Here is a 21421-nt window from a genome sequence, read left to right on the forward strand (position 1 = left end):
CATACAAGAAGTACAAAAGCGAAGTGCACCGGCGGAGTCGTCATTTGTACTCAGGCAATTAGTGTAAAATGGTTCTCGACGTGATTATGGCCGCTCCGACGGGCTTTTGCAGACTTTGGAAGGGGAATCTTCGTTGAAGATAGATGCATGGATCATTTCATTTTGGAAATCCTTAGGGGATTCAAAATTTCGAGATACACAGTGTCAAGGGAGTGTCGCGAATATCAAATTACCTCTCATCACGGACAAGACAGTAGCCGTCGGCCTTCATTTAACTACCGAGCGCAGCGGTGTTTGCGTAGAGAGACAAGCAAGACAGTGTGAAATAACCGCAGAAATCAATGTGGGACGTACGACGAACGTATCCGTTAGAGGAATGCGGCAAAATTAGGCGTTAATGGGATATGGCAGCAGAAGAACACGCGAGTGCCTTTGCTAACAGCGCGAAATGGCCTTCAGCACTTCTCATTGGCCCGTCAACATATCGGTTCGATTCTAGACTACTGGAAAACCGTAGCCTGGTCGGATGAGTCCCGACTGCAGTTGGTAAGAGCTGATGGTTGGGCTCGAGTGTGACGGAGACCTCACGAAGCCATGGCCCCAGGTTCTCAACAACGCACTGTGTAAGCTGTTGGTGGTTCCATAATGGTGTGGGCTGTGTTTACATGGAATGGACTGGCCCCTTTGACCCAACTGAACCTGTCGGCCGTGGTAGCCGAGCGGTTATAGGTGCTTCAGTCCGAAACCGCGTGACTGCTACGGTCGCAGGTTCGAATCCTGCCTCGGGCATGGATGTGTGTGATGTCCTAAGGTTAGTTAGGTTTAAGTAGTTCTAAGTTCTAGGGGACTGATGACCTCAGATGTTAAGTCCCATAGTGCTCAGAGCCATTTGAACCATTTTTGAACCCAACTGAACCGATCATTGACTGGAAATGATTACGTTCGGCTGCTTGGAACCATTAATGGACTTCATAAGCCCAAACGGCGATGTTAACGTGTCATTCAATGGTTTTAAGAACATTCTGGACTATTACAGAGAATGATTTGACCACACATATTCCCCGACATCTATCCCATCGAACATTTATGGACATAATCAAGAGATTAGATCGTGCACAACACCCTGCACCGGCGACATATACGTATCTATTGTTAAATTTTTTGCATTCCACTACGTTACAAATTTTAACTTTTTGTTTCTCCTTGTGTTGAGAAGAAACATCGGGATTCTGAATTATAAGAGAATAGACAGTCAGATCATGTGAACATTGGAGATCCCGACTTTGTAGTGGAGAGGAATCAGTACTATTACAGCCAAAACGATATAAATGATTTGGTCAGAGATCTAGGTCTGACCAAGTCAAATGCCGAGCTTTTGATGTCAAGACTGAACCAATGAAGCGATGGGAACCGTTAGATGCAAGTGCAAAACTCGCAGGTAAGAGAAAGCGTTATGAAACTTTCTCCGCTTTTTTTCCTTCTAACAAAATTGTCTCTGCATTGGTCATGAAATTCATCTACATCTGCATGAGTACTCTAAAAATCACAGTTAAGTGCCTGGTAGAGGATTCATCGAACCACATTCAAAATAATTCTGCAATATTCCACTCTCGAACAGCGCGAGGAAGAAACAAACACCCGTATCTTTCCGTGCGACCTCTAACTTCCCTAATTTTATTATAATGATCGTTTCTGTCTATGTAGGTCGGCGTCAACAAAATATTTTCCCATTCGTAGGAGAAACTGAAATTTCGTCAGAAGATTCCGCCGTAACGAAATACGCCTTGGTTTTAACGGCGTCCACTCCAACCCTGTATCATGTTCTTTACACTATCTCCCCTATTTCTCGATAATACAAAGCGTGATGTCTTTCTCTGAACTTTCACGATGGATTCCATTAATCCTATCTGCCAAGGATCCCGCATCGCGCAGAAGTACTCCAAAAGAGAATGGACAGTCGTAGTGTAGGCAGTCTTTCTAGTAGATCTGTTACGCTTCTAACTGTTAGGCCAAAAAACCGCTGTCTTTGGTCCGCCTTCCCCACAACATTTTATGTATGTTCTTTCCAATTTATGTTGCTCGTTATTGTTGTTGCTAGATATTTACTTAATTTTTCGGCCTTTAGATTGGACTGATTTATCGTGTAACCAGAGTTTGATGGATTCATTTTAGGACTCATGTTGATGAACCCACACTTCTCATTATTTAGGGTTAACTGCCAATTTTCGCACCAAACAAATATCTTTTCTAAATAGTTTGGCAATTCGTTTTGATCGTCTAGTAACTTTACTAGACGATAAATGACGTCATCAGCAAACAACCTGAGACGGCTGCTCAGATTGTCTGCCAAATCGTTTATTTAGATAAGGAACAGATAGATAAGGAACACTACCTTGAGAAACGCCAGATATCACTTCTGTGTTACTCGATTACTTTCCGGCCGTTACTGCGGACTGTGACCTCTCCGACAGGAATTCACCGATATAGAGGATATTCCATAGGCACACAACTAGATCACAAGTTGTTCGTGAGGTACGGTGTCAAAAGCCATCTGGAAATTTAGAAATATGGACTAAAGATTAGCGGTGTCTTTGACGAAACTTGAATCATATTGAATCCAAATGACTGGTGCTTCCTCATGGACAACTCAGCAAAGAGCCTCAAAGCTGTGAAAGTACAAAATGAGAACAAGTACCCATCTTTTCCTATGCCCCACTCAGTGCATCTCAAAGAGAAGTATTGGAATATTAAGATCTGGAACTACGACTGACGTACGCGGGCCATTCGGAAAGTAAGGTCTGGTCGATCGTGTAATGGAAACCACTGTGAATGTCAATAATGTTGTACTTGCAACAGATACCTACACCTTCCAGCTACTTCTCTAAATTCGTCCCTTCGACTTAAAATTTTGTCGTTGCATTGTACCAACTTTCCAAGATCCTCGTCATAGAAGGCAGCCGCCTGTGTTTTACGTTAGTTCTCTACGCTGGTCAGCAGTTAAGTGCCTGCCAAAACGTTGTCCTCGTTGTCAGTGATTAGTGTAAGCAGACAGACAATCACAGGTAGCCACGTCCGTGCTATATGGTGGACGATGAACGTCTTCTCATCAAAAACGATGCAGGAGCGGTCTCATTGCCCTTGCAGCATGCTGAAGACAATCGTCATGAAGAAGGAAATGCATGACACTTACGTTATGTGGGCTGCGTGAAATCACGGCTGACCCCCATTTTTGGCGGGAGACACTATTTTCTTGGCATGTTTACCTATTCACCGTGCATTCAGAAGTGGAAAGAGCGATGTAACTCCGTCGATAGACATGCCAGAGACACTTCCCAATACATCTGTGCAAAACCTCTTAGGATTTTCCCTGTGGTTTCCATTTCGTGTCCGATTGGACCTTAATTTCCCAATAGCCCTCTACTGAAGAGTATGGATTTTCAGTAAATCTCACAGTTTCAAACATGGGTATCTCTCAGCAACAGTGTAGAAGTTTCTGTAGAGGAATCACACAGCCGACCGTTTGGAAATAACTGTTTAGTACATTGACCAAGGTTTCGATACCTCTAAGGATGTCTTCATCACAATGAAGTCTTAAAAAAAGAATTCATAGATAATTAAGTTTGACAAAATTATTAACCAAGATGATAACTTTCGTGGCATACAGAGGTTACTTACTTAAAATTCCAATGCGAGAACTAGGTACTGTTCTAAATAAAAATAAGTTAATTTCAGAAGTAACAAATTCCTGCTAACAAAAACAAAGGTTGACATGAATAATTAAATTTTTATTAACTTTTCAGATATAATCAATCTTAAAATAGCATTTAATTCCCAAAGATAAAAATCGTGTTACGTATTGTTAGCAGATCTCTGGAGGCGTGAAGGCTTGAATAAAATCTCTGTCACGTACTGGGGCCGTTAGTAAGCCAGTGGTCTGATCTACCGTCGTATAGAACATCATCGATTGTCACCGATGCCACTATGTAATTGCCATCTCTGCTGATGCATTAGTAAGTTTATTTTCAAACCGACTCTGCTCTCTACAATTACTACATAAAGTCTCGCTAAACAGAGATGTTGCACCACAAATATGGAAGAAAATAAAGCCAACTGTTAGGGAAAAGAGCCTATCGCAGAAGATTATATCTTCTAAAGAAGAAAAACCCTGCCACGAAAGTGACTGATGAGCTTAATGTGAGTCCAGAGAATGAAGGTCAACAAGAAAAAGAAAACATTAACGATACAGTTGTTATTGTAAAAGCGTTATAGAACATGCGCTAAGCTTGCCTGTTTTTCGAGGTCTGTGTTTTACGCTTTCTAAAATTATCTATATCTTGTAATATTTGCATCTGCTTGTCTGCATTCGATTGTAGTCTAGGTTTTGTATCAGCTTCTTCCTTACATTTACTTAGATGACGAGAGTTTTAAACCGGACACTTAATCACACTAAAATGAAAGCTAATTTGGAATGAAAATGAACCTGCTTTACTCGTAGATAACCTTATCTCTGCAACATGCCTGCCTTCACAGCTGTTTCAAGCAACGTTGGAAATGATTTATACCATGTGAACGAGAGTGAAATAGCACATTCACCATGCAATGACAATCCCCAGAATTAGTACTAAACCTTAATGGTTTGTACTGGAGTAGCACTGCAGATTTATTTAGCTTCCAGCAGCTTGTGTTCAAACATTAAGAGTGGCTTTCTTTGCGAGTAAAGGTATAAAATCACAGTGATTATCATGTAGGTACTGCATGCTTCTGTTCTGAATGCCTGAGGGCGTTCAATACTGTATTTGGTTGGTGTAAAATATCTTTAGCCCAAAATTTTTTCTAATGAAAGGACTTACGAAGCCACAACTTCTGAACCAAATCAAAATTGGTTACAATGATAATCGTAAATTAAAAAATAAAAGTGAGGTGACAAAAGTCATTGGAGATCTCCTGTAGCCCCACGTAGTGCAGCAGTTCGACAAGACATGGACTCCACAAATCGCGGGTAATTGCCTGCAGAAATATTGAAACATGTTACCTCTATAGGTGTCCATGATTGCGAAAGTGTTCTCCATGCTACATTTTGTGCACGAACTAATCTCCCGATTATGTCCCATAAATGTTCGAGGGAATTCATGTCTGGTGATATGGGTTGTCAAGTCAGTCTCTCGAACTGGCCAAAATGTTCTTCAGACCAATCGCGAACAATCATGACCCGCTGACACGACGCATTGTTACCCATAAACTTTCCGCCGTTGTTTGGGTTCATGAAGCCCATTAATGGCTCCAAGTAGCCGAATATAATAATTTTCAGTCTATGATAGGTTCAGCTGGACCAGGGGACCCAGTCCATTTCATGTAATCATAGCCCGAACATATATGGCGCCATCACCAAATTGTACAGTACACTGTTGACAAGTGTGTCCATGGCTTCGTGCGGTCTGAGCCGCACTCGAACCCTACCATCAGCTCTTGACAATGGAAATAGGGGCTCATCTGACCAGGTCACGGCTTTCCAGTCTAGGATCAAACCGATATGGCCTCGAGCCTAGGAAAGGCACTGCATTTAGCGGCTCTTTGAATTTCGCCGCGCTACACTCGTTCCCTCAGATATAAATTATACCGTCGCAGCTGTATGAGCGCTCGACAAAAATGTGACTCTTTTTTTTCTATCCGTCTTTTGTCTCTCGAGAGCGTAAGCTTAATGCAGACGTAAAAAAACTTATTAGCTAGTCTTGATCTCATTAAGACGAAAAAACTTAATGTGTAGACATATTGTGGAAGTTGTTATGAAATTCGGAGGATGGAAGTAGCAACGTAAAATAAATTGCATTCACTATCAATATGATTCTGATTTGTATAAATTAGTGATTCCTGGACGATTGCAAGATTTCGGAGCAGCTACTACGATTTTTCACGCAGAAATGAAGTAGGAGATTTTTGAAGACCTGGACGCCGCACGAAAAGAAGACATGTTAACATGATAAAGGATGAACTCTTATCTACGCCATTTCCCCCTGTTAATCACATTTTGTTATTCTCTGTTCTCTTTCAATAATTTTTGTAGTGGAAATTGGTTCGACGTTTGCTCAGAAATGCCACAAGGACCACCCCAACAACAGCTTTTCCGAATCACAAAGTCCGATAACTTTTCTGTAATACGAAGTCCGATTTGCATTTCATTCTTTCCCCTTTTTCATGGCCATTAACGATTTTAAAAACCCCTTTTTATGCACTATTTCTGCCCACATTTTCAACCTTTTCTTTTCCTCTCTTTATCTTTTTTTATTAACCACTACATGCAGGCTATGTCGTGTTGTCAGCAAAGGAACTCGCGTCGTTCGTCTGCTGCCATAGTCCATTTACGCAAAATTCCGCCGCACTGTCTTACCGGATGGTTCCGTCGTACGTCCCAAATCGATATCTGCAATTATTTCACGCAGTGTTGCTTGTCTGTTAGCACTAATTACTCTACGCAAATGCTTCTGCTCTCAACCGTTAAGTGAAGTCCATCGACCACTGTGTGATGAGAGGTAATGCCTGAAATCTGGTATTCGAGGCACATTCTTGATACTGCCGACCTCGGAATATTGAATTACGCAAAGAGTTCCGAAATGCTTTTTCCAACGTGTCTTACTCAACTACCATTCCGCGTTAAAACGATGAAAATTCTCGTCGTGCGGCGATAATGACATCGGAAACCATAAGTATGAATCATCTGAGTACAAATGACGGCTCCGTCAATGCACTGCAGTTTTATATCATGTGTACGCGAGCCCATGTTTTTGTCACCTCAGTGTACAAAGATGGGAAGCGCTGCCCGTGAGGGAACGCACCGTCTCCCTGTTGTTGAGCGACTTCTGAAGCGTATTCTCCAGCCACGCCCACTGACCCGCCGGGTCGTCGTCAGACCCATGGGAGGCGCCGCCCACGCCGATGTAGAGGTTGGTGTTGATCAGTATGAGTCGTAGCTTCCTCTCCTTGCGCTCGATCGTGTAGTAGCCGCCTGCAACAGAGATGTAAATCGACACATTTGGCGCCATGAGTTACAGAAAATGTGAGTAACGAAACTGTGCATGACCAGAAAGAGAAATTTCCCCCGTATGTTTGACATGCAATAAATTAGTTAATCGCAATTTTACTTTCAGAAACGTTTTACCAACGATGCAAGACACACTGTGCCAGCTAAATTAAAAGAAAATGATTTGCCATTTTGCTACTCCATTGCTCTTTTCTATTTATAGAATTCTGATGGCAAGGGTATAAGAATGGCACCATATGATTGCTGAAGTTGCACAACAATACGAAATGGGAGGTGTTGATTATAAATCTTATAAAATACACTGTGAATCCGGAAATACACTAACAGAAAAAAATAAGAAAAATCGCAACACCAAGGCGTGTTTCTAAATGTGAAAGATGATGTCTGTTCAAATTTAGCGCCAGTCGTATAGGAGAAGCGCTAGTAGCGCCATTTGCTTTAAATGCACGCTGTAACGGTCGTGAGCGGTAGTTACTTTTGAGATTTGACGTGGTGCGTTGATGTCAGTCAAGAGTGCCTTTAAGACGAAAAAGGCGCCATTATCAGCCCCTCGGTGAGTTTGAACAAGGTCGGAAAATAGGGTTACGAAAAGCTGGATGTTCCTTCTGCGATATTACAGAATGAAGCGGCAGGAATGTAGTCATTGTGCATGAGTGCTATTCACCAGAACGTACGATCTTAAAATGACTGGCCTCTGGACAGCCAGGTGGCAACTGCGAGAGGAAAGACAACAGTGTTCGTAGTATGGCTCTGGTGCATCAGACTCCATCTGCAGCAACAATTTGAGCAGCATTTGGCACAAAAGTTACACAACGACCTGTAGCGTGCATTGCACTTGTAACGCCGGAAATGCATATCCTATTTCCATCTATTGTACTATAAATTTTTTCCTTATTTTGTTACCTGAAGATATCACATTTCGGTGCTTTTATATATTGTAATTGTCTTACAATTTGTATGTATGTATATTAACGCATTTACGTCGATGAATAATTGGTTTCTTTTGTGAATATTATTTGTATTTATACGCTGGGTCTGGCCTGGGGAAAACTATGCTATCGAACGATTACATCGATAGGTCGAGTGGAGAACCAAAGTGTTTAGGATCTTTGGTAGTGTTAACTCTGCTGCATGGAGCGCGGGCAGGGAGAGTCTGGCTGAGTAGGGCGGTGGAGCAGGGGTGTTGTGTGACGCTCCCGCGAGTTGCCGCGCTTTCGGGGTTTGGCAGCATGTAATTGCGCTCGACTTGCTATGATAGTTTCTGACACGGTGTCGCGGACGGGAAGCATTAGCTGGCGCACATCAAGAGCCCGTTTCGCCTGGTGACCGTGTCGAGAAAAAGAGGCGCCTACATCCAGCTTCTGCAACAGCGACGGCCGACAATGAGTGACTGTCGCCACCTCCCCGATCAACAACTGCAAACCTTCAATCAGCCAACAAGGAAGACTGGAAGCACGTTAAGTTTTAGAACTGTATGGCACACCTCAGCTTTTCAAACTGGTCAATTAGTGTCACCAAATTACAGCAACTTACCATGAACCTTTGTTGCTCATTGTCCCAATTGCATTATCAAGCAGGGTCCCTTCCTTTTCCGAAATGAACTCAAGTGTTGTTGAAATTCAAACGCCAGCATTAAAGTAATATCATTCCATTTCACTGCTTTAATTTCAAAGTTCAGTTAAAGTATTCATAGCTGGCTACAATATTTGGATTACATAAGCACAAATTAAGAGTGCGAGTTTTGTTACCATATTTTAGCTTACCTGTGACTGCAGCTCAACTTGGTACGTACTAAATTTTACTATTGTTAAATGTTCAGAATCATTTAATTCAAGTTCAAAGTTATATCTCTTATCTCTAAACTGCGTAGATTCAAGTAGCTTTTGAAATGATTGTTGAGGTAGCCCAAGACTAACCTTGTTTTATTGAATTTCGTAGTGCTTCAGAAACATAGTTGACTATTAATTTCAGTCACTAAATTAATTTCAATTTTCCGGTTTTATTAATTCTTTTGCTGAATTAAGTCAGAGTGTAGCGAAATTTATTACTTCTGACAAACATTCAGTTTTCACACAACACGTGTCAACCTTCAGTTGCCACGCTTTTAGTGCTAAATATATGTGCATTAATCTTTCATTTTCAGTTATTATAGTAGTTGTCCATGGGACTGGCGACCGTAATTTTCCCCAAATCTCAAATATCTAACTAACGCCAATTAACTGTTAACGTAACGACAGCACATTTACTTTCTGTATTAACTTTATCCCTTTTCAAAAGTAATTTTCACCAATTTCATTTGCATTTTTCCTTTCATTAAGATGTACCCCTTTCCTCCCTCTTTACCGACAAATTATCTTCGGTGACGATTGCTTTTCCCAAATTTCCATTAGGTGCACGCGGTTTAATTTTTCACTGTCATTAAGGTCGATAAGTGAGGGGGAGGTTACACACTGACCCTAAACCATCGCCATCTGCGACTTTAGTCGTGTCAAACGAGAGCTCATTTGAGGGGAGAATGGAGGTCTGTTATATTTTCTGATGAAAACTGGTTCTGTTTCTGTGCCAGTGATGACCGTGTGTTGGTTAGAGGCCAGTGGTAGACACACTGGACCATGACAAGGAGCTATGGTCCTGGATGTGGTTTCGTGTGACAGCAGGAGCACTCTCGTATTCAAACCCCGCACCCGGACTGCAAATTTGTACATCAATCTGGGGATTAGATCTGTTATACTGCCACTCATGGACAGCATTCCAGCGCTCGCCCACACACCGCTGTCGTAACCCAACGTGCTCTATAGAGTATCGACAAGTTGCCTTGCCCTGCACCATCACCTGATTAGTCTCCAATCGAGCGCATACGGGGACACCATCAGACGACGACATTAGTGTCGTCCACAAGTTGGATTATCCGACCAATTGCAACAGACGCGGAACGCCAACTCACAAACTAACATCTAGCACCTGTACAACACAGTGGAAGCACGTTTACTCACTTGCATTGAAACGTCTGTCGGTTAATGGACCATCATTTCACATTTGCAAATGTTGGACGTCGATTTTTCTCGGAGGATCCACACAGGCATGGTTTACATGCTTGGAAAAAATACAATGGCGACTAGTGTCCACGCAGGCATGGTTTACATGCTTGGAAAAGATACAATGGCGACTACAGTGAACGGAATATGAGATGATCTTGCGTTTTCAGAATGTTACCGACCTAACCCTATAAAACCAAAAACACAACAAAAATCGCGGTAGTGAGACGAGCTTAGCGTTAACTCTAGACTACGGCAAGTATTGAACAACGTGCAATTATTTTCAGTTGTGAGTATTACGCTGAACAGTCCAGATTAATAACAAGTTAATCAATGTAGACATCACTTCATATGAAGCATCAAAATGAAAATCGCTCTGACTTTTTTTTAACAAAATACGTTTTCAGTTTCATTTTGATCTCGGTACTTTGTTATATGACCCTACACTTACTTCAAGTATGTCCGCCTCCGTTGCCAATTGGTAGCGTTACCACCTATCACGCAGGTGGTCCGGGTTCGATTCCCGGCGAAGTGGCGTCACCTCAAAAGGACTCGCAATACGGCGGCCGAACTCCCCCGAATGGGGCATCCCGGCCAACAATGCCATACGATCACTTCATTTTTTTTTCTTCAAATATCAAATCACGGAGAAAATGTTCTAAACATTCACTGCTAGATGTCGTATGGTCTTTGTGAAGAGCTTTGGTTCCCAGTAAGTTCCAAGTGACATGAGTCAAGCTCTCCTTCGTATTGCCTGGGATGGTTTCACAAGATAATAAATAGTCAAAGTTTTTGGTGAAGAGGCACAACACGTGAACCGTGACCGAGATTTTGCAATTATAGAGAAACGGAGAACGGTAAACAAGGACTTTTGTTTCGCAAAATTTACGCAAATCATGTGAAGCTGTGTACCGACTCCATGCAAGTCCAGTGAATAAAATAGACTTTCTTGATTTTAAAGATGCTCCTGAAACATTTTTGTGAATGTAAATGTGTCCTTATACTCATCCATCACAAATAGATACATGAAAATTCATATTTTGGAACGGAATAATGGATAAATGAAAGTTTATTCTGAGAAAAGACTATAACAGATGCATGACATACCGTACATCATATGAAAGACCAGCTGTGATTATCAGTTGCAAAACAGAACTGCCTGTTGAAGAAGTTGACAATTTTTCCTCAATACCACGGGGAATTTGACACTGAACTTGCAACGTCTGATCCGAAGAATAGATGTTGTAAGAAACAGAAGTTACTACTTAGATACTGTTTTCTTAAATTTAACTATGTTATTTCCTTGTAACAGATTAAAACAAATGTGAAATGGCTTTTGTTGACTAGAGTCCTGCTACTACTGACGTATTTCTGCGCTTTTAATATCATAAATAAAAAGTAGTGCTTCTGTGTTAATGGCGCATGAAAGAATAGCTTTCTTGTTGGAACTTAGAACCAGTCAGTTTCTTGATATTGCACTTTGAAAATTCTGAATAAACTATTTATTTTCTTAACAGTTTCATTTTTTTTTTTTTTTTTTTTTGCAGTGATGAGGTCGGCAACACCATTTTATGGCATCAGAATATTTTCTCAGCTTTATGGGTGTACAATAAGAAATATACTATTTTTTTAATTCTCCTAATCATATGATATCAGCAAACACAAAAATACACACATTTTAAATCCTGCTGCATACAGAAAGCTACAGACGATTTTATAAATAATAGATATGCAAATGTGCCACAGATACAGATCCTACGCAAGATGAAGAAAGCAAACTTTAACAACTTCCTCACATAATCATTCCAGGTAATGACTACTTATGTTAGCTATTAGATTACACTGTTATTTATGTAAGTGGACTTGAATAAAACTTGTATTAAATCTCGATGGAAGTGAGAATAATAAGTAGTACATCATTTGTATGAAAGAACCTTCTTGAAGCTGGCTAAATGTAGTAGGTCGTTTTAATGTAAACTGAATAATTTGATGTAAGCATATTCAGAAAATTTGTTGATAACTTTTGTAACACTGTATTGTTTTTCTGATGAAAGATCGCAAAACGATAGCAATAATTGTGGGTTTATTGAACTAATGTGTATATATGTGGAGACTGTTTACTTTAGAATCTTGGTGATTGTTTCAATATTTAACACGTAGTCAGTAATTTGTGATATCACATTTATATCAAGTATTCAAGATCGAGCAGCAGTGCAAACATAGTCTTTGGTTTCGAGATTTTCGTCAGGGGAGGCTTTTGTCTCTTGGATTGGTGTTGTGTTGGCGGCTGTGCTTGACGGCCATCGAGATAGTCTGGGCAGCTAAGCAGTTGCCCTACTAAAACCAGGTTCGGGTATCAATCGTTAGAATAATTATGGTGAGATTAAGCTAGAACTTTAACTTTTGATCGGGGGTAGAATATTTGACGGTGCTTTAGGAGAACGAGTTTTAGTGCCGATACGAGCTTTATTTGTGGGACTAGAAGCAGATAAGTATTTTAAATATTTTGCTGCAGTTAATACTTAGATACGGTATAGTGGGCTAAACTGCTTGATTTGCATTGGTTATTTGTGCTAAAGAACGTAAATTTTACGTCCCGATTAATAGTGAGCAACTATACTGTGCGACTTTGAGTGCTTGCTTTCGAATTTCGTAATTGAAGAGCTTTTATGCGAACAATGCATGCACGTGTACCATATATACTTCTCCGCTGCGCTGCATTACTTGATATTTACCTTTGTTTCCAATTTAATCCGCAGTTCTGTAACGCTACCGCTCATACATGTGTGAAATATTTGCATGCACGTGTTCCGTATATACTTCTCCGCTGCGCTGCATTACTTGTTATTTACCTTTGTTTCCAATTTAATCCGCAGTTCTGTAACGCTACCGTTCATACATGTGTGAAATATTTGCAACAGTCATTTACTGCATTTAAATGATGCTTCCACTACATTATCACTCAAATGGGATTTACCCTTACAGTTTACCTATTTATGAATTATTTCGTCAACCTCCCCACTAAATTATAACAGTCTAAAAGTCAGTTCATCAGTAAATGCATGGGTTTCAGAGCGCTGAAGCACGAACGACTCTTAAGACCCTGAAGTGAACAAAGATAGTAGACTAAGTCGTAGATTGTTCCTCACCAAGACTGCCGGTGTAGTCGCAAGGGTTCCCGTACTTTGCTTTTCCGTTGTTCGATCTCAAGTGGCCCAAAGTTCCTACAGATATTAACAGTGGATCAAATCGACCCAAATTTCTTCTTCTATCACGTCAGCAGACAGTTCCTTTGCCTTCTAGAGCCCTCATTGTGCTGCTTCTACCTATCCACTCTTTCCTCTGCGTTTAATAGTGGATTTCCTTTTTCACTCTTTTATGTTGACGCCTTTGCTTTTAATTTCACTGAATATTTTAAATTATTTATATTTTGAATTTATTTGTAAAGATCGTTTTATTTTTCATTACTACACACTTTTGATGCTACCATATCTCTTTGGAAACCAGCACAATTCCTGTTTAATTTCATTTCCAAGTAACTTACATTGATATGTTCCTATCTATTCCTGGATTTTTTGTAAATATCCTTCGTCCAGCCATAAACTGGAGTAAACCCACATTCCTTGGCTGTTAGCGTCCTCTCAAACTTCTGTTCCTGCAGTATTTAAGAATGTCGATTCCTAAACTTCCTCCACTACACGAAACCAGACCACGGCAGGGAGAACGGAATTGGTTCCACGCCCTTGCATAATGCGTCAAATGACGCCGTTGACAGAGTATGACTCGGCTGTCGGTTGGTACAATGGGTCCACCAGGGCCTGTTGACGAGGTTTACGAACCATCTCCAGCTTAGCTGGCGACCGTGGTGTTCATTTTCATAGTAACTATTTTGTCGGAGAGCTCCACACACCCTCATTAATTCAGTATATCACGGATTTCCACATTGATTCTTCCTCATGATTCTCTTAAACGTCATCATTGTTTCATTTGATATTACGTCTGTTCTAGGGTGCGACTTACAATCGAGTATCTGATTTCGACTTTTTTGTCTCACCGTGATATATTCCATGTTTTCTGTTTTACTCTTTTTCTGTCTCTCTCTCTCTCTCTCTCTCTCTCTCTCTTCATCGTCTGTTTGTGACTTCGTAATGTCTAAACTGTTCTCTTTGGCGTTAGTTTCCTGTCGTTTCGCTGAAATCACAGTAAACCACTTCGTACTATCGTCTTATACATAACGAACCCTACTCTCGTTGATCCATTCTATGCTCTTGTTGATATTATCCTATATTCTTCTGAACAGAAATCCTTACCTTCTTTTAGTCTCACTTCACTGACCCGAACTATATGTAGACTGCGTCTTTGTATTTTCCATCCCTGCCACACTCAGACTTTCGAGATCCCGCGACTGAGTCGTGGAATTTTTCCCTTTCACTGATTCCCATATACTTTTCTTATGGACTCACTCGCGTTGACAATCCTTTCCACCGGAATCCCAATGCGGAACTAATCCGTCATCTTTTCCTGACACTTCATGTTTCATGGGGATTAACAATAGGTGTATAAGCTGTGGTTTTCATTGCCGATATTCTTGTAGCCGTTACCCACCGTAAAGGGAACTGGGCAACCTGATCCCTATACACTTACTCTCTTCGTTCTTTCACCGAGGCCGTTGACACAATGAGACTGACTGCTCATAATTTGGTCATCTTTGTCGATTAAACAATTGGTTGGTTACATACTCCGCTAATCGTTCGAACAATTCTTTTATCAAAATTATGTGGAACTAGTCATTCTACACGATATGTATACCTGATTCATTTTAATGGACTTCAAGGGGTTGATGGAATACAACTAGAATAGTTACGAGGGTCACTCTAAAAGAAACGCGCAGTGCTATTTAAACAGTTTTTCACACCTTCCATATTTTTACGATGTCTTGATGCATTCTTAACATCGTTAGTTACTTTTAATTAGTTAACGCCACCTGCACCGTTTGAAGCATTGTTTGCCACCTTTCAAAACGGAGTCATCATCTTCAAATCTTGTTGCACAAAGCGATTTTTTTCAGTTTACTGAAGAGGTAGTAATCATTCGGTGATAGATCAGAGCTGTAAGGTGGGTGTTTCAATGTCGTCCTCAGAAGCTTTGTGATCTCGGCGGGATTATTCTCTGAAACCGCCTGGCGCAAGCCTTTTCCAACCTCAACTGTTTCACTATTCTACACACACTCGCTTCTGCCACTCCCAGTCAGACTGTCAGTTCTTTCACTGCTATTTGTCTGTCAGCCAACACCATGTGGTGAATACTCTGCACAGGAGTCAAGGCAGTGGTCTATGGAGCGCTCGGTCTGCCGCTGTGAGAGACGTCCCGAGTACTGGCGCGCTCACTCTCGCCAGACAGACTGCTTGCCCGACCGGCAACTGTACTGCAGGCTACTGCGTCATCCCCAGACACCTCCTTCAATTTCTTCTGAATATTTGTCACTGCCCGTTCTCACATTAGGAAAATTATTATAGTATGTCCAGACGAACATTAGGTGCAGCAGCCACCTTGCCGGCCGTTGTGGCCGAGCGGTTCTAGGCGCTACAGTCTGGAGCCGCACGACCGCTACGGTCGCAGGTTCGAATCCTGCCTCGGGCATGGATGTGTGTGATGTCCTTAGATTAGTTAGGTCTAAGTAGTTCTAAGTTGTAGGGGACCGATGACCTCAGAATTTAAGTCCCATAGTGTTCAGAGCCAGCCAGCAGCCACCTTGATGGAGCGGTATCACAGCACAGCTTCCAGAAACAAGTTGAATTAAATTTAAATACATGCACGAAGCAAAGTTGTAGAACAAAAGAAGCACTTTTAGAAAAATGTTACGTATTTCTTTTAGAGTAATCATGTAAAGTAGACAGTTGAGCGAAAGTGACGATCAAAATGGTTCAAATGGCTCCAAGCACTGTGGGATTTACCATCTGAGTTCATCAGTCCCCTACACTTAGAACTACTTAAGGGGCTCCGGAACGCCCTATACTTGCAATGTTAAAATAACGCTTATAAATTACATCTTTCCTCACAAAGTATTTGAGGTAGGAAGTTGTACTTTTTACAGATTATTTATTGGAATATGGGCTACAACTTAACACAGGGATTTTACAAAATTTTAGTTCAGTTATTAAAGATGATTTTTTTTTCAATTGTAATGAAAATTCACAACATTTTTTTGCAATTTTTTATTTATATATTCAAAAATATACAGTTTTTTGGAAGAAGGCTGTGTTAAATTATGCAGAAGGTACTGTGTAACATTTACTGAAAGTTTGAAACAAATATGTTTGGAAGATCCTTAGAAAACATGTAATTAGTATGAGAAAATAAAAGTTTTGGGGATCGAGCGACAAAGATTGGATTAACTTTTTAGTGCATTCCAGGTCCATAGGATGGATTATCTTCATCCTCTGCAAACTCCTCTCCAACTTCCTCTTCTTCCTCCTCCTGTTTACTCTTGCTTGTATTTCTAGACTCTTTACAGCCCTGTCTGCAGCCCGAAGGCGTTCCTTGTCTAAAGCAAGCATCGCTCGTTGTTGTGTTCGTAGATTTTGCTACCATTTTCTTCAGTTGCAGTTACTGCAACACTGTTCCAAAAGGTGGTCATGTATGAACACTTATCACATTTCAGTAGTATTTCACTAGCAAGTCCTACGTCCTTTATTATGGAGAGTTCCAGACCAACTTCACTACAATGAATACATCTTACACAGTTTGAAAAACTTCCTTTGAGAACCGACATATCAAATATTTCATTCACATCCGATTCGCCCATAAAACATTCATAGTTTTCACTCATTGAACCAAGTTTCTTCTGTGAAGTATTTTCTTTCCCACTTTGACTGCTATGGGCAGGTGTATTTGAGAGGTTAGGTTCACTCACTTGGCTATCGTCTTTATTGTTTAGAGTAATAACACATACCTTTGGCTTTCCAACATTTCTCCTTTTCTTAAAAGCCTTCAGAGGATTTCTAATAACTTTACTTTTATTCATTATTATACTTCAAGAAAACGGAGACTCAAGAAACAGTATTAATTACGAATATTTTCGAGATAACGACAGAGTAAATAAACATGAAACAATCGACAATCACACCAGCTATATATATTGAACCATCACAGGTTAGCCTCAACACATACTTTATCTCACATCACTAAAATGTACCTGATGAACACGGACGTTAATAATAACACCATTTGACAGCAGTTTAACAGCGCCACAGTGGGTCACGCCTATGTAGAACACATTTCAAAAAAAAAAAATTTAAAAATAGTTGTAGTCTTCGGAATTGAATAAATTATATATCTATTAAAAGGTAATAGTCCGCAGATTCAGAAAACGCAGAAAAGTAAAAATTGAACTTTTCATGATTTTGAGCCTTTCCGGAGCCCCTTAAACCTAACTAACCTAAGGACATCACACACATCCCTGCCCGAGGCAGGATTCGAACCTGCGACCGTAGCAGCAACGCGGTTCCGAACTGAAGCGCCTAGAACCGCTCGGCCACAACGGCCCGCAAGTGACGTTCACATGAAGTCCCACTGCCAAGTAACATAGCGCGACGAAACTTGTAGCACATAAAGAAAGAACTGCTACAGTATAGTGTAGAAGGTAACGTAAATAAATATGCAACGAGACCAAAACAATGACTTTTCATTCAAAGACAATAGTTGCTCTGAAGCCAAAGGGATTCATGATGGTCCCCTGCACATAAGAAATTGTGGGACACGGTCCTTAACAGAGATTGTGATCACCACGGACGGGAATGCATTCTCTGCAACGTACTGCCATGCTGGCCACAAGGTTGGTAAGTAGTTTTTGTTTTATGACGTTCCATTCCTCAACCATCGCGCTTGACAACTGCTGGATGGCCATTCTTGGATGCCGATCTGCTACAATACATGCCCCCCACTCATACCACACGTGCTCGGTGCGATTTAAGTCTGGAGAATGGGCAGGCCGGTCCAGTCGCCGAATACACTATGTGATAAAAAGTATCCGAACACACCAAAAACATAATTTTTCATATTAGGTGGATTGCGCTGCCACCTACTGCCATTTACTCCATATTAGAGACCTCAGTAGTCGTTAGTCGTCTTGAGAGACAGAATGGGGCGCCCTGCGGAACTCCCGGACTTCGAACGTGGTCAGGTGATTGGGTGTCACTTTGTGATACACGTCTGTACACGAGAAACGAGATTTCCACACTCCTAAACATCCCTAGGTCCATTGTTTCTGAGAGATAGTGAAGTGGAAACGTGAAGGGACACGTACAGCGCAAAAGCGTACAGGCCGACCTCTTATACTGACAGAGACCGCCGACTGTTGAAGAGGGTCGTAATGCGTAATAGGCGGACATCTATACAGACCATCATACAGGAATTTCAAACTGCATCAGGATCCACAGCCACACATCACGCCGGTAAATGCCATACGACGCCTCGCTTGGTGTAAGGAACAGTGGAAAAACGTTGTGTGGAGTGAAGAATCACAGTACAGAATGTGGCGATCCGATGGCAGGGTGTGCGTATGGCGAATGCCCGTTGAACGTCATCTGCCAGTGCGTGTAGTGCCAACACTAACATTCGGAGGCGGTGGTGTTATGGTGTAGTCGTGTTTTTCATAGAGGGGCTTTTATCCCTTGTTGTTTCGCGTGGCACTATCACAACACAGGCCTACATTGATGTTCTAAGCACCTTCTTCTTTCCCATTGTTGCAGAGAAATTTGAGGATGGTGACTGCATATTTCAACACGATCGAGCACCTTATCATAGTGTACGGCATGTGGTGGTGTGGTTACAAGACAATAACGTCCCTGTAATTGGATGGCCTGCACAGAGTCCCAACCTGAATCCTACAGAACACCTCTGAGATGTTCTGGAACGCCGACTTCGTGCCAGGCCTCACCGACCGACATCGATACCTCTCCTCAGTGCAGCACTTCGTGAAGATTGGGCTGAAATTCCCCAAGAAACCTTGCAGCACCTGAATACACGTATGCCTGCGAGTGTGGAAGCTGTCATTAAGGCTAAGGGTACGCACACGCCATGCTGAATTCCAGCATTACCGATGGAGGGCGCCACGAACTTGTAGATCATTTTCAGCCAGGTGTCCGGGTACTTTTGATCACATAGTGTACCCTCTCGTTTGAAGAGCTCCTCCACCTGCTATGTTCGATGCGGTCGCGCACTGTCATACATGAAAATGAAGTCAGAGCCGAATGCACCCCTGGAAAGATACACATGTGGAAGGAGTAGAATGTCCCAACAACGTTTACCGGTGATAGTACCGTACTCATATATTTGGAAGTCAGAATTCCCATGCAACATTATGCCTCCCCACACCTAAGCACCCGGAAACTAAGACGATAATGTGTGACACTGTTTCTGGGCACCTTTAATACCCTCACATGGCGAGACGTTGGGACACGTAATGCACCCAAGAATATTGTCGAATATGTTCTGATGGGCCAGGTGATAACAGGTGGGGCGGCATTATACTGCGTGGCGGTACTTACTTGCAAATGTTTGAACATGGTACTCACTGTGACTCTTGAGTTTCTCTCGGCGTATTTGATAATCAAAATATCCACGATATATATGACTTTTCCTACCGGAAGATCAGCGTTGACCCTACAAAGAAGGTGGAGAACAAGACGAGGTCGCTTCTCAAGGACGCAGATTTACCAGAGGGTGACGTTAAGAAATTGTTACCCCAAGGTCCGGTACCGCCTAGACTATATGGACTCCCGAAGGTTCACAAAGAGGGGGTACCATTACGCCCCACTGTCAGCAACATCAGGGCACCAACATATTTGTCGGCCAAGTACCTGACGGGAATATTAAGTCCTCACCACATCCATAATTCCGTTGATTTTGTTAAACGCCTGGATAGCTTCAGGTTGGATGAGTCAGATATCATGGTGAGTTTTGACGTCGTTTCCTTGTTTACGAGGGTACCTCTGCGAGAGTCACTAGAATTGATTAGTCAGAAGTTTGACGAGAAGACCACTGAACTTTATAGGCGTATCTTGACTACCACGTATTTTCTTTTTAATGGAGAATACTACGAACAAACGGAGGGAGTCGCCATGGGTAGCCCACTCTCACCGGTGGTAGTGAATTTGTACATGGAGAACTTCGAGGAGGTAGACCTGTCGTCATCCGAATGGAAACCTACTTGCTTTTTCCGTTATGTGGACGACACGTTCGTCATCTGGCCACATGGTATGGATGAACTCCTTGACTTCCTCACACATCTAAACTCCAAACATCCCAGCATCAAATTAACTATGTAGACTGAAACGGAGAGTAAATTACCTTTCCTTGACGTCTTGGTCCCGAGAAGGGTGGACGGCACCCTAGGTCATGGGGTGTATCGGAAGACAACGCACACTGATCTGTATTTGCACGCAGACAGCTGCTACCACCCTTCACAGAGGAATGGGGTACTTAAAACTCTAGTACATAATCCGCGCACTATCTCTGACGCAGAGAGTCTACCCCAGGAATTGGAACATCTGAGAACTGTATTTCGGAAAAATGGGTGCTCTCCGCCCAACCACTACAGCACAACCTGTGGAGATGGATGAAATGACGAGGGAGGAGGTAGGCACTGCGTTTATTTCATATACAGGCGCACTCTCGGGGAAAAATCTTCCGCACTTTGAAGAAACACCGGGTCGGAGCTGTGTTTTGTCCTCCGAATAAAACTCGTGCACTGGTGGGGAGCGCCAAAGAACACCTCGGTTTGAGGAAGGCCGGCGTGTACCAGATTCCGTGTCAATGTGGAAAGTCGCATATTGGTCAGACGATGCGTACCGTCTAGGATCGTGAATACCAGAGGTACACTCGACTGATGTATCCGAGCAAGTCGGCGGTCGCTGAACATTGTTCGCCGGAAAATCACGCTATGGAGTATGAACGCACAAGGATTCTGGTACAGACGTCGAGATACTGGGACAGCGTTGTTAGAGAGGCCATCGAAATTCGCACCAATGACGACCTCATAAACCGTGGCTGCGGCTATAATCTTAGCAAGGCTTGGGAACCAGCGATTGGGTTAATCAAGAGTAAATCGAGCAAACGAATAGTTGTGACGACCACGGCGGACAGAGCCATCACTCCGACGTCATCTCAGACGCCGTCGCAATCCGTCCCACCGCGCGACCGTGGCGCGGGGCGCGGACAGTGGAGGGAGCGCGCCGCGGGCGGAGGGTATTTAAATTGGCCGCCGCCGCGACCGAACCCAGTTCCCTCTGAGTAGCCATACCGTACGGATCTCCGTGCCGGCACGTTCACAGGAGCTCAGTCCGTCAGT

General features: G+C 42.3%; 1 protein-coding gene across 1 annotated transcript in view; it reads right to left on the reverse strand.

Annotated features, from left to right (window-relative positions):
- The window catches only part of LOC126459342 (acid sphingomyelinase-like phosphodiesterase 3a), a 586475-nt gene that overhangs the window by 105455 nt on the left and 459599 nt on the right, over positions 1-21421 (reverse strand). Inside the window, exon 6 of the mRNA XM_050095854.1 lies at positions 6831-7000. Coding sequence (XP_049951811.1) covers positions 6831-7000 — 170 coding nt within the window. The remainder of the gene's footprint in view (positions 1-6830; positions 7001-21421) is intronic.

Source organism: Schistocerca serialis, chromosome 1 (assembly GCF_023864345.2).
Source record: "Schistocerca serialis cubense isolate TAMUIC-IGC-003099 chromosome 1, iqSchSeri2.2, whole genome shotgun sequence".
Classification (NCBI taxonomy): domain Eukaryota; kingdom Metazoa; phylum Arthropoda; class Insecta; order Orthoptera; family Acrididae; genus Schistocerca; species Schistocerca serialis.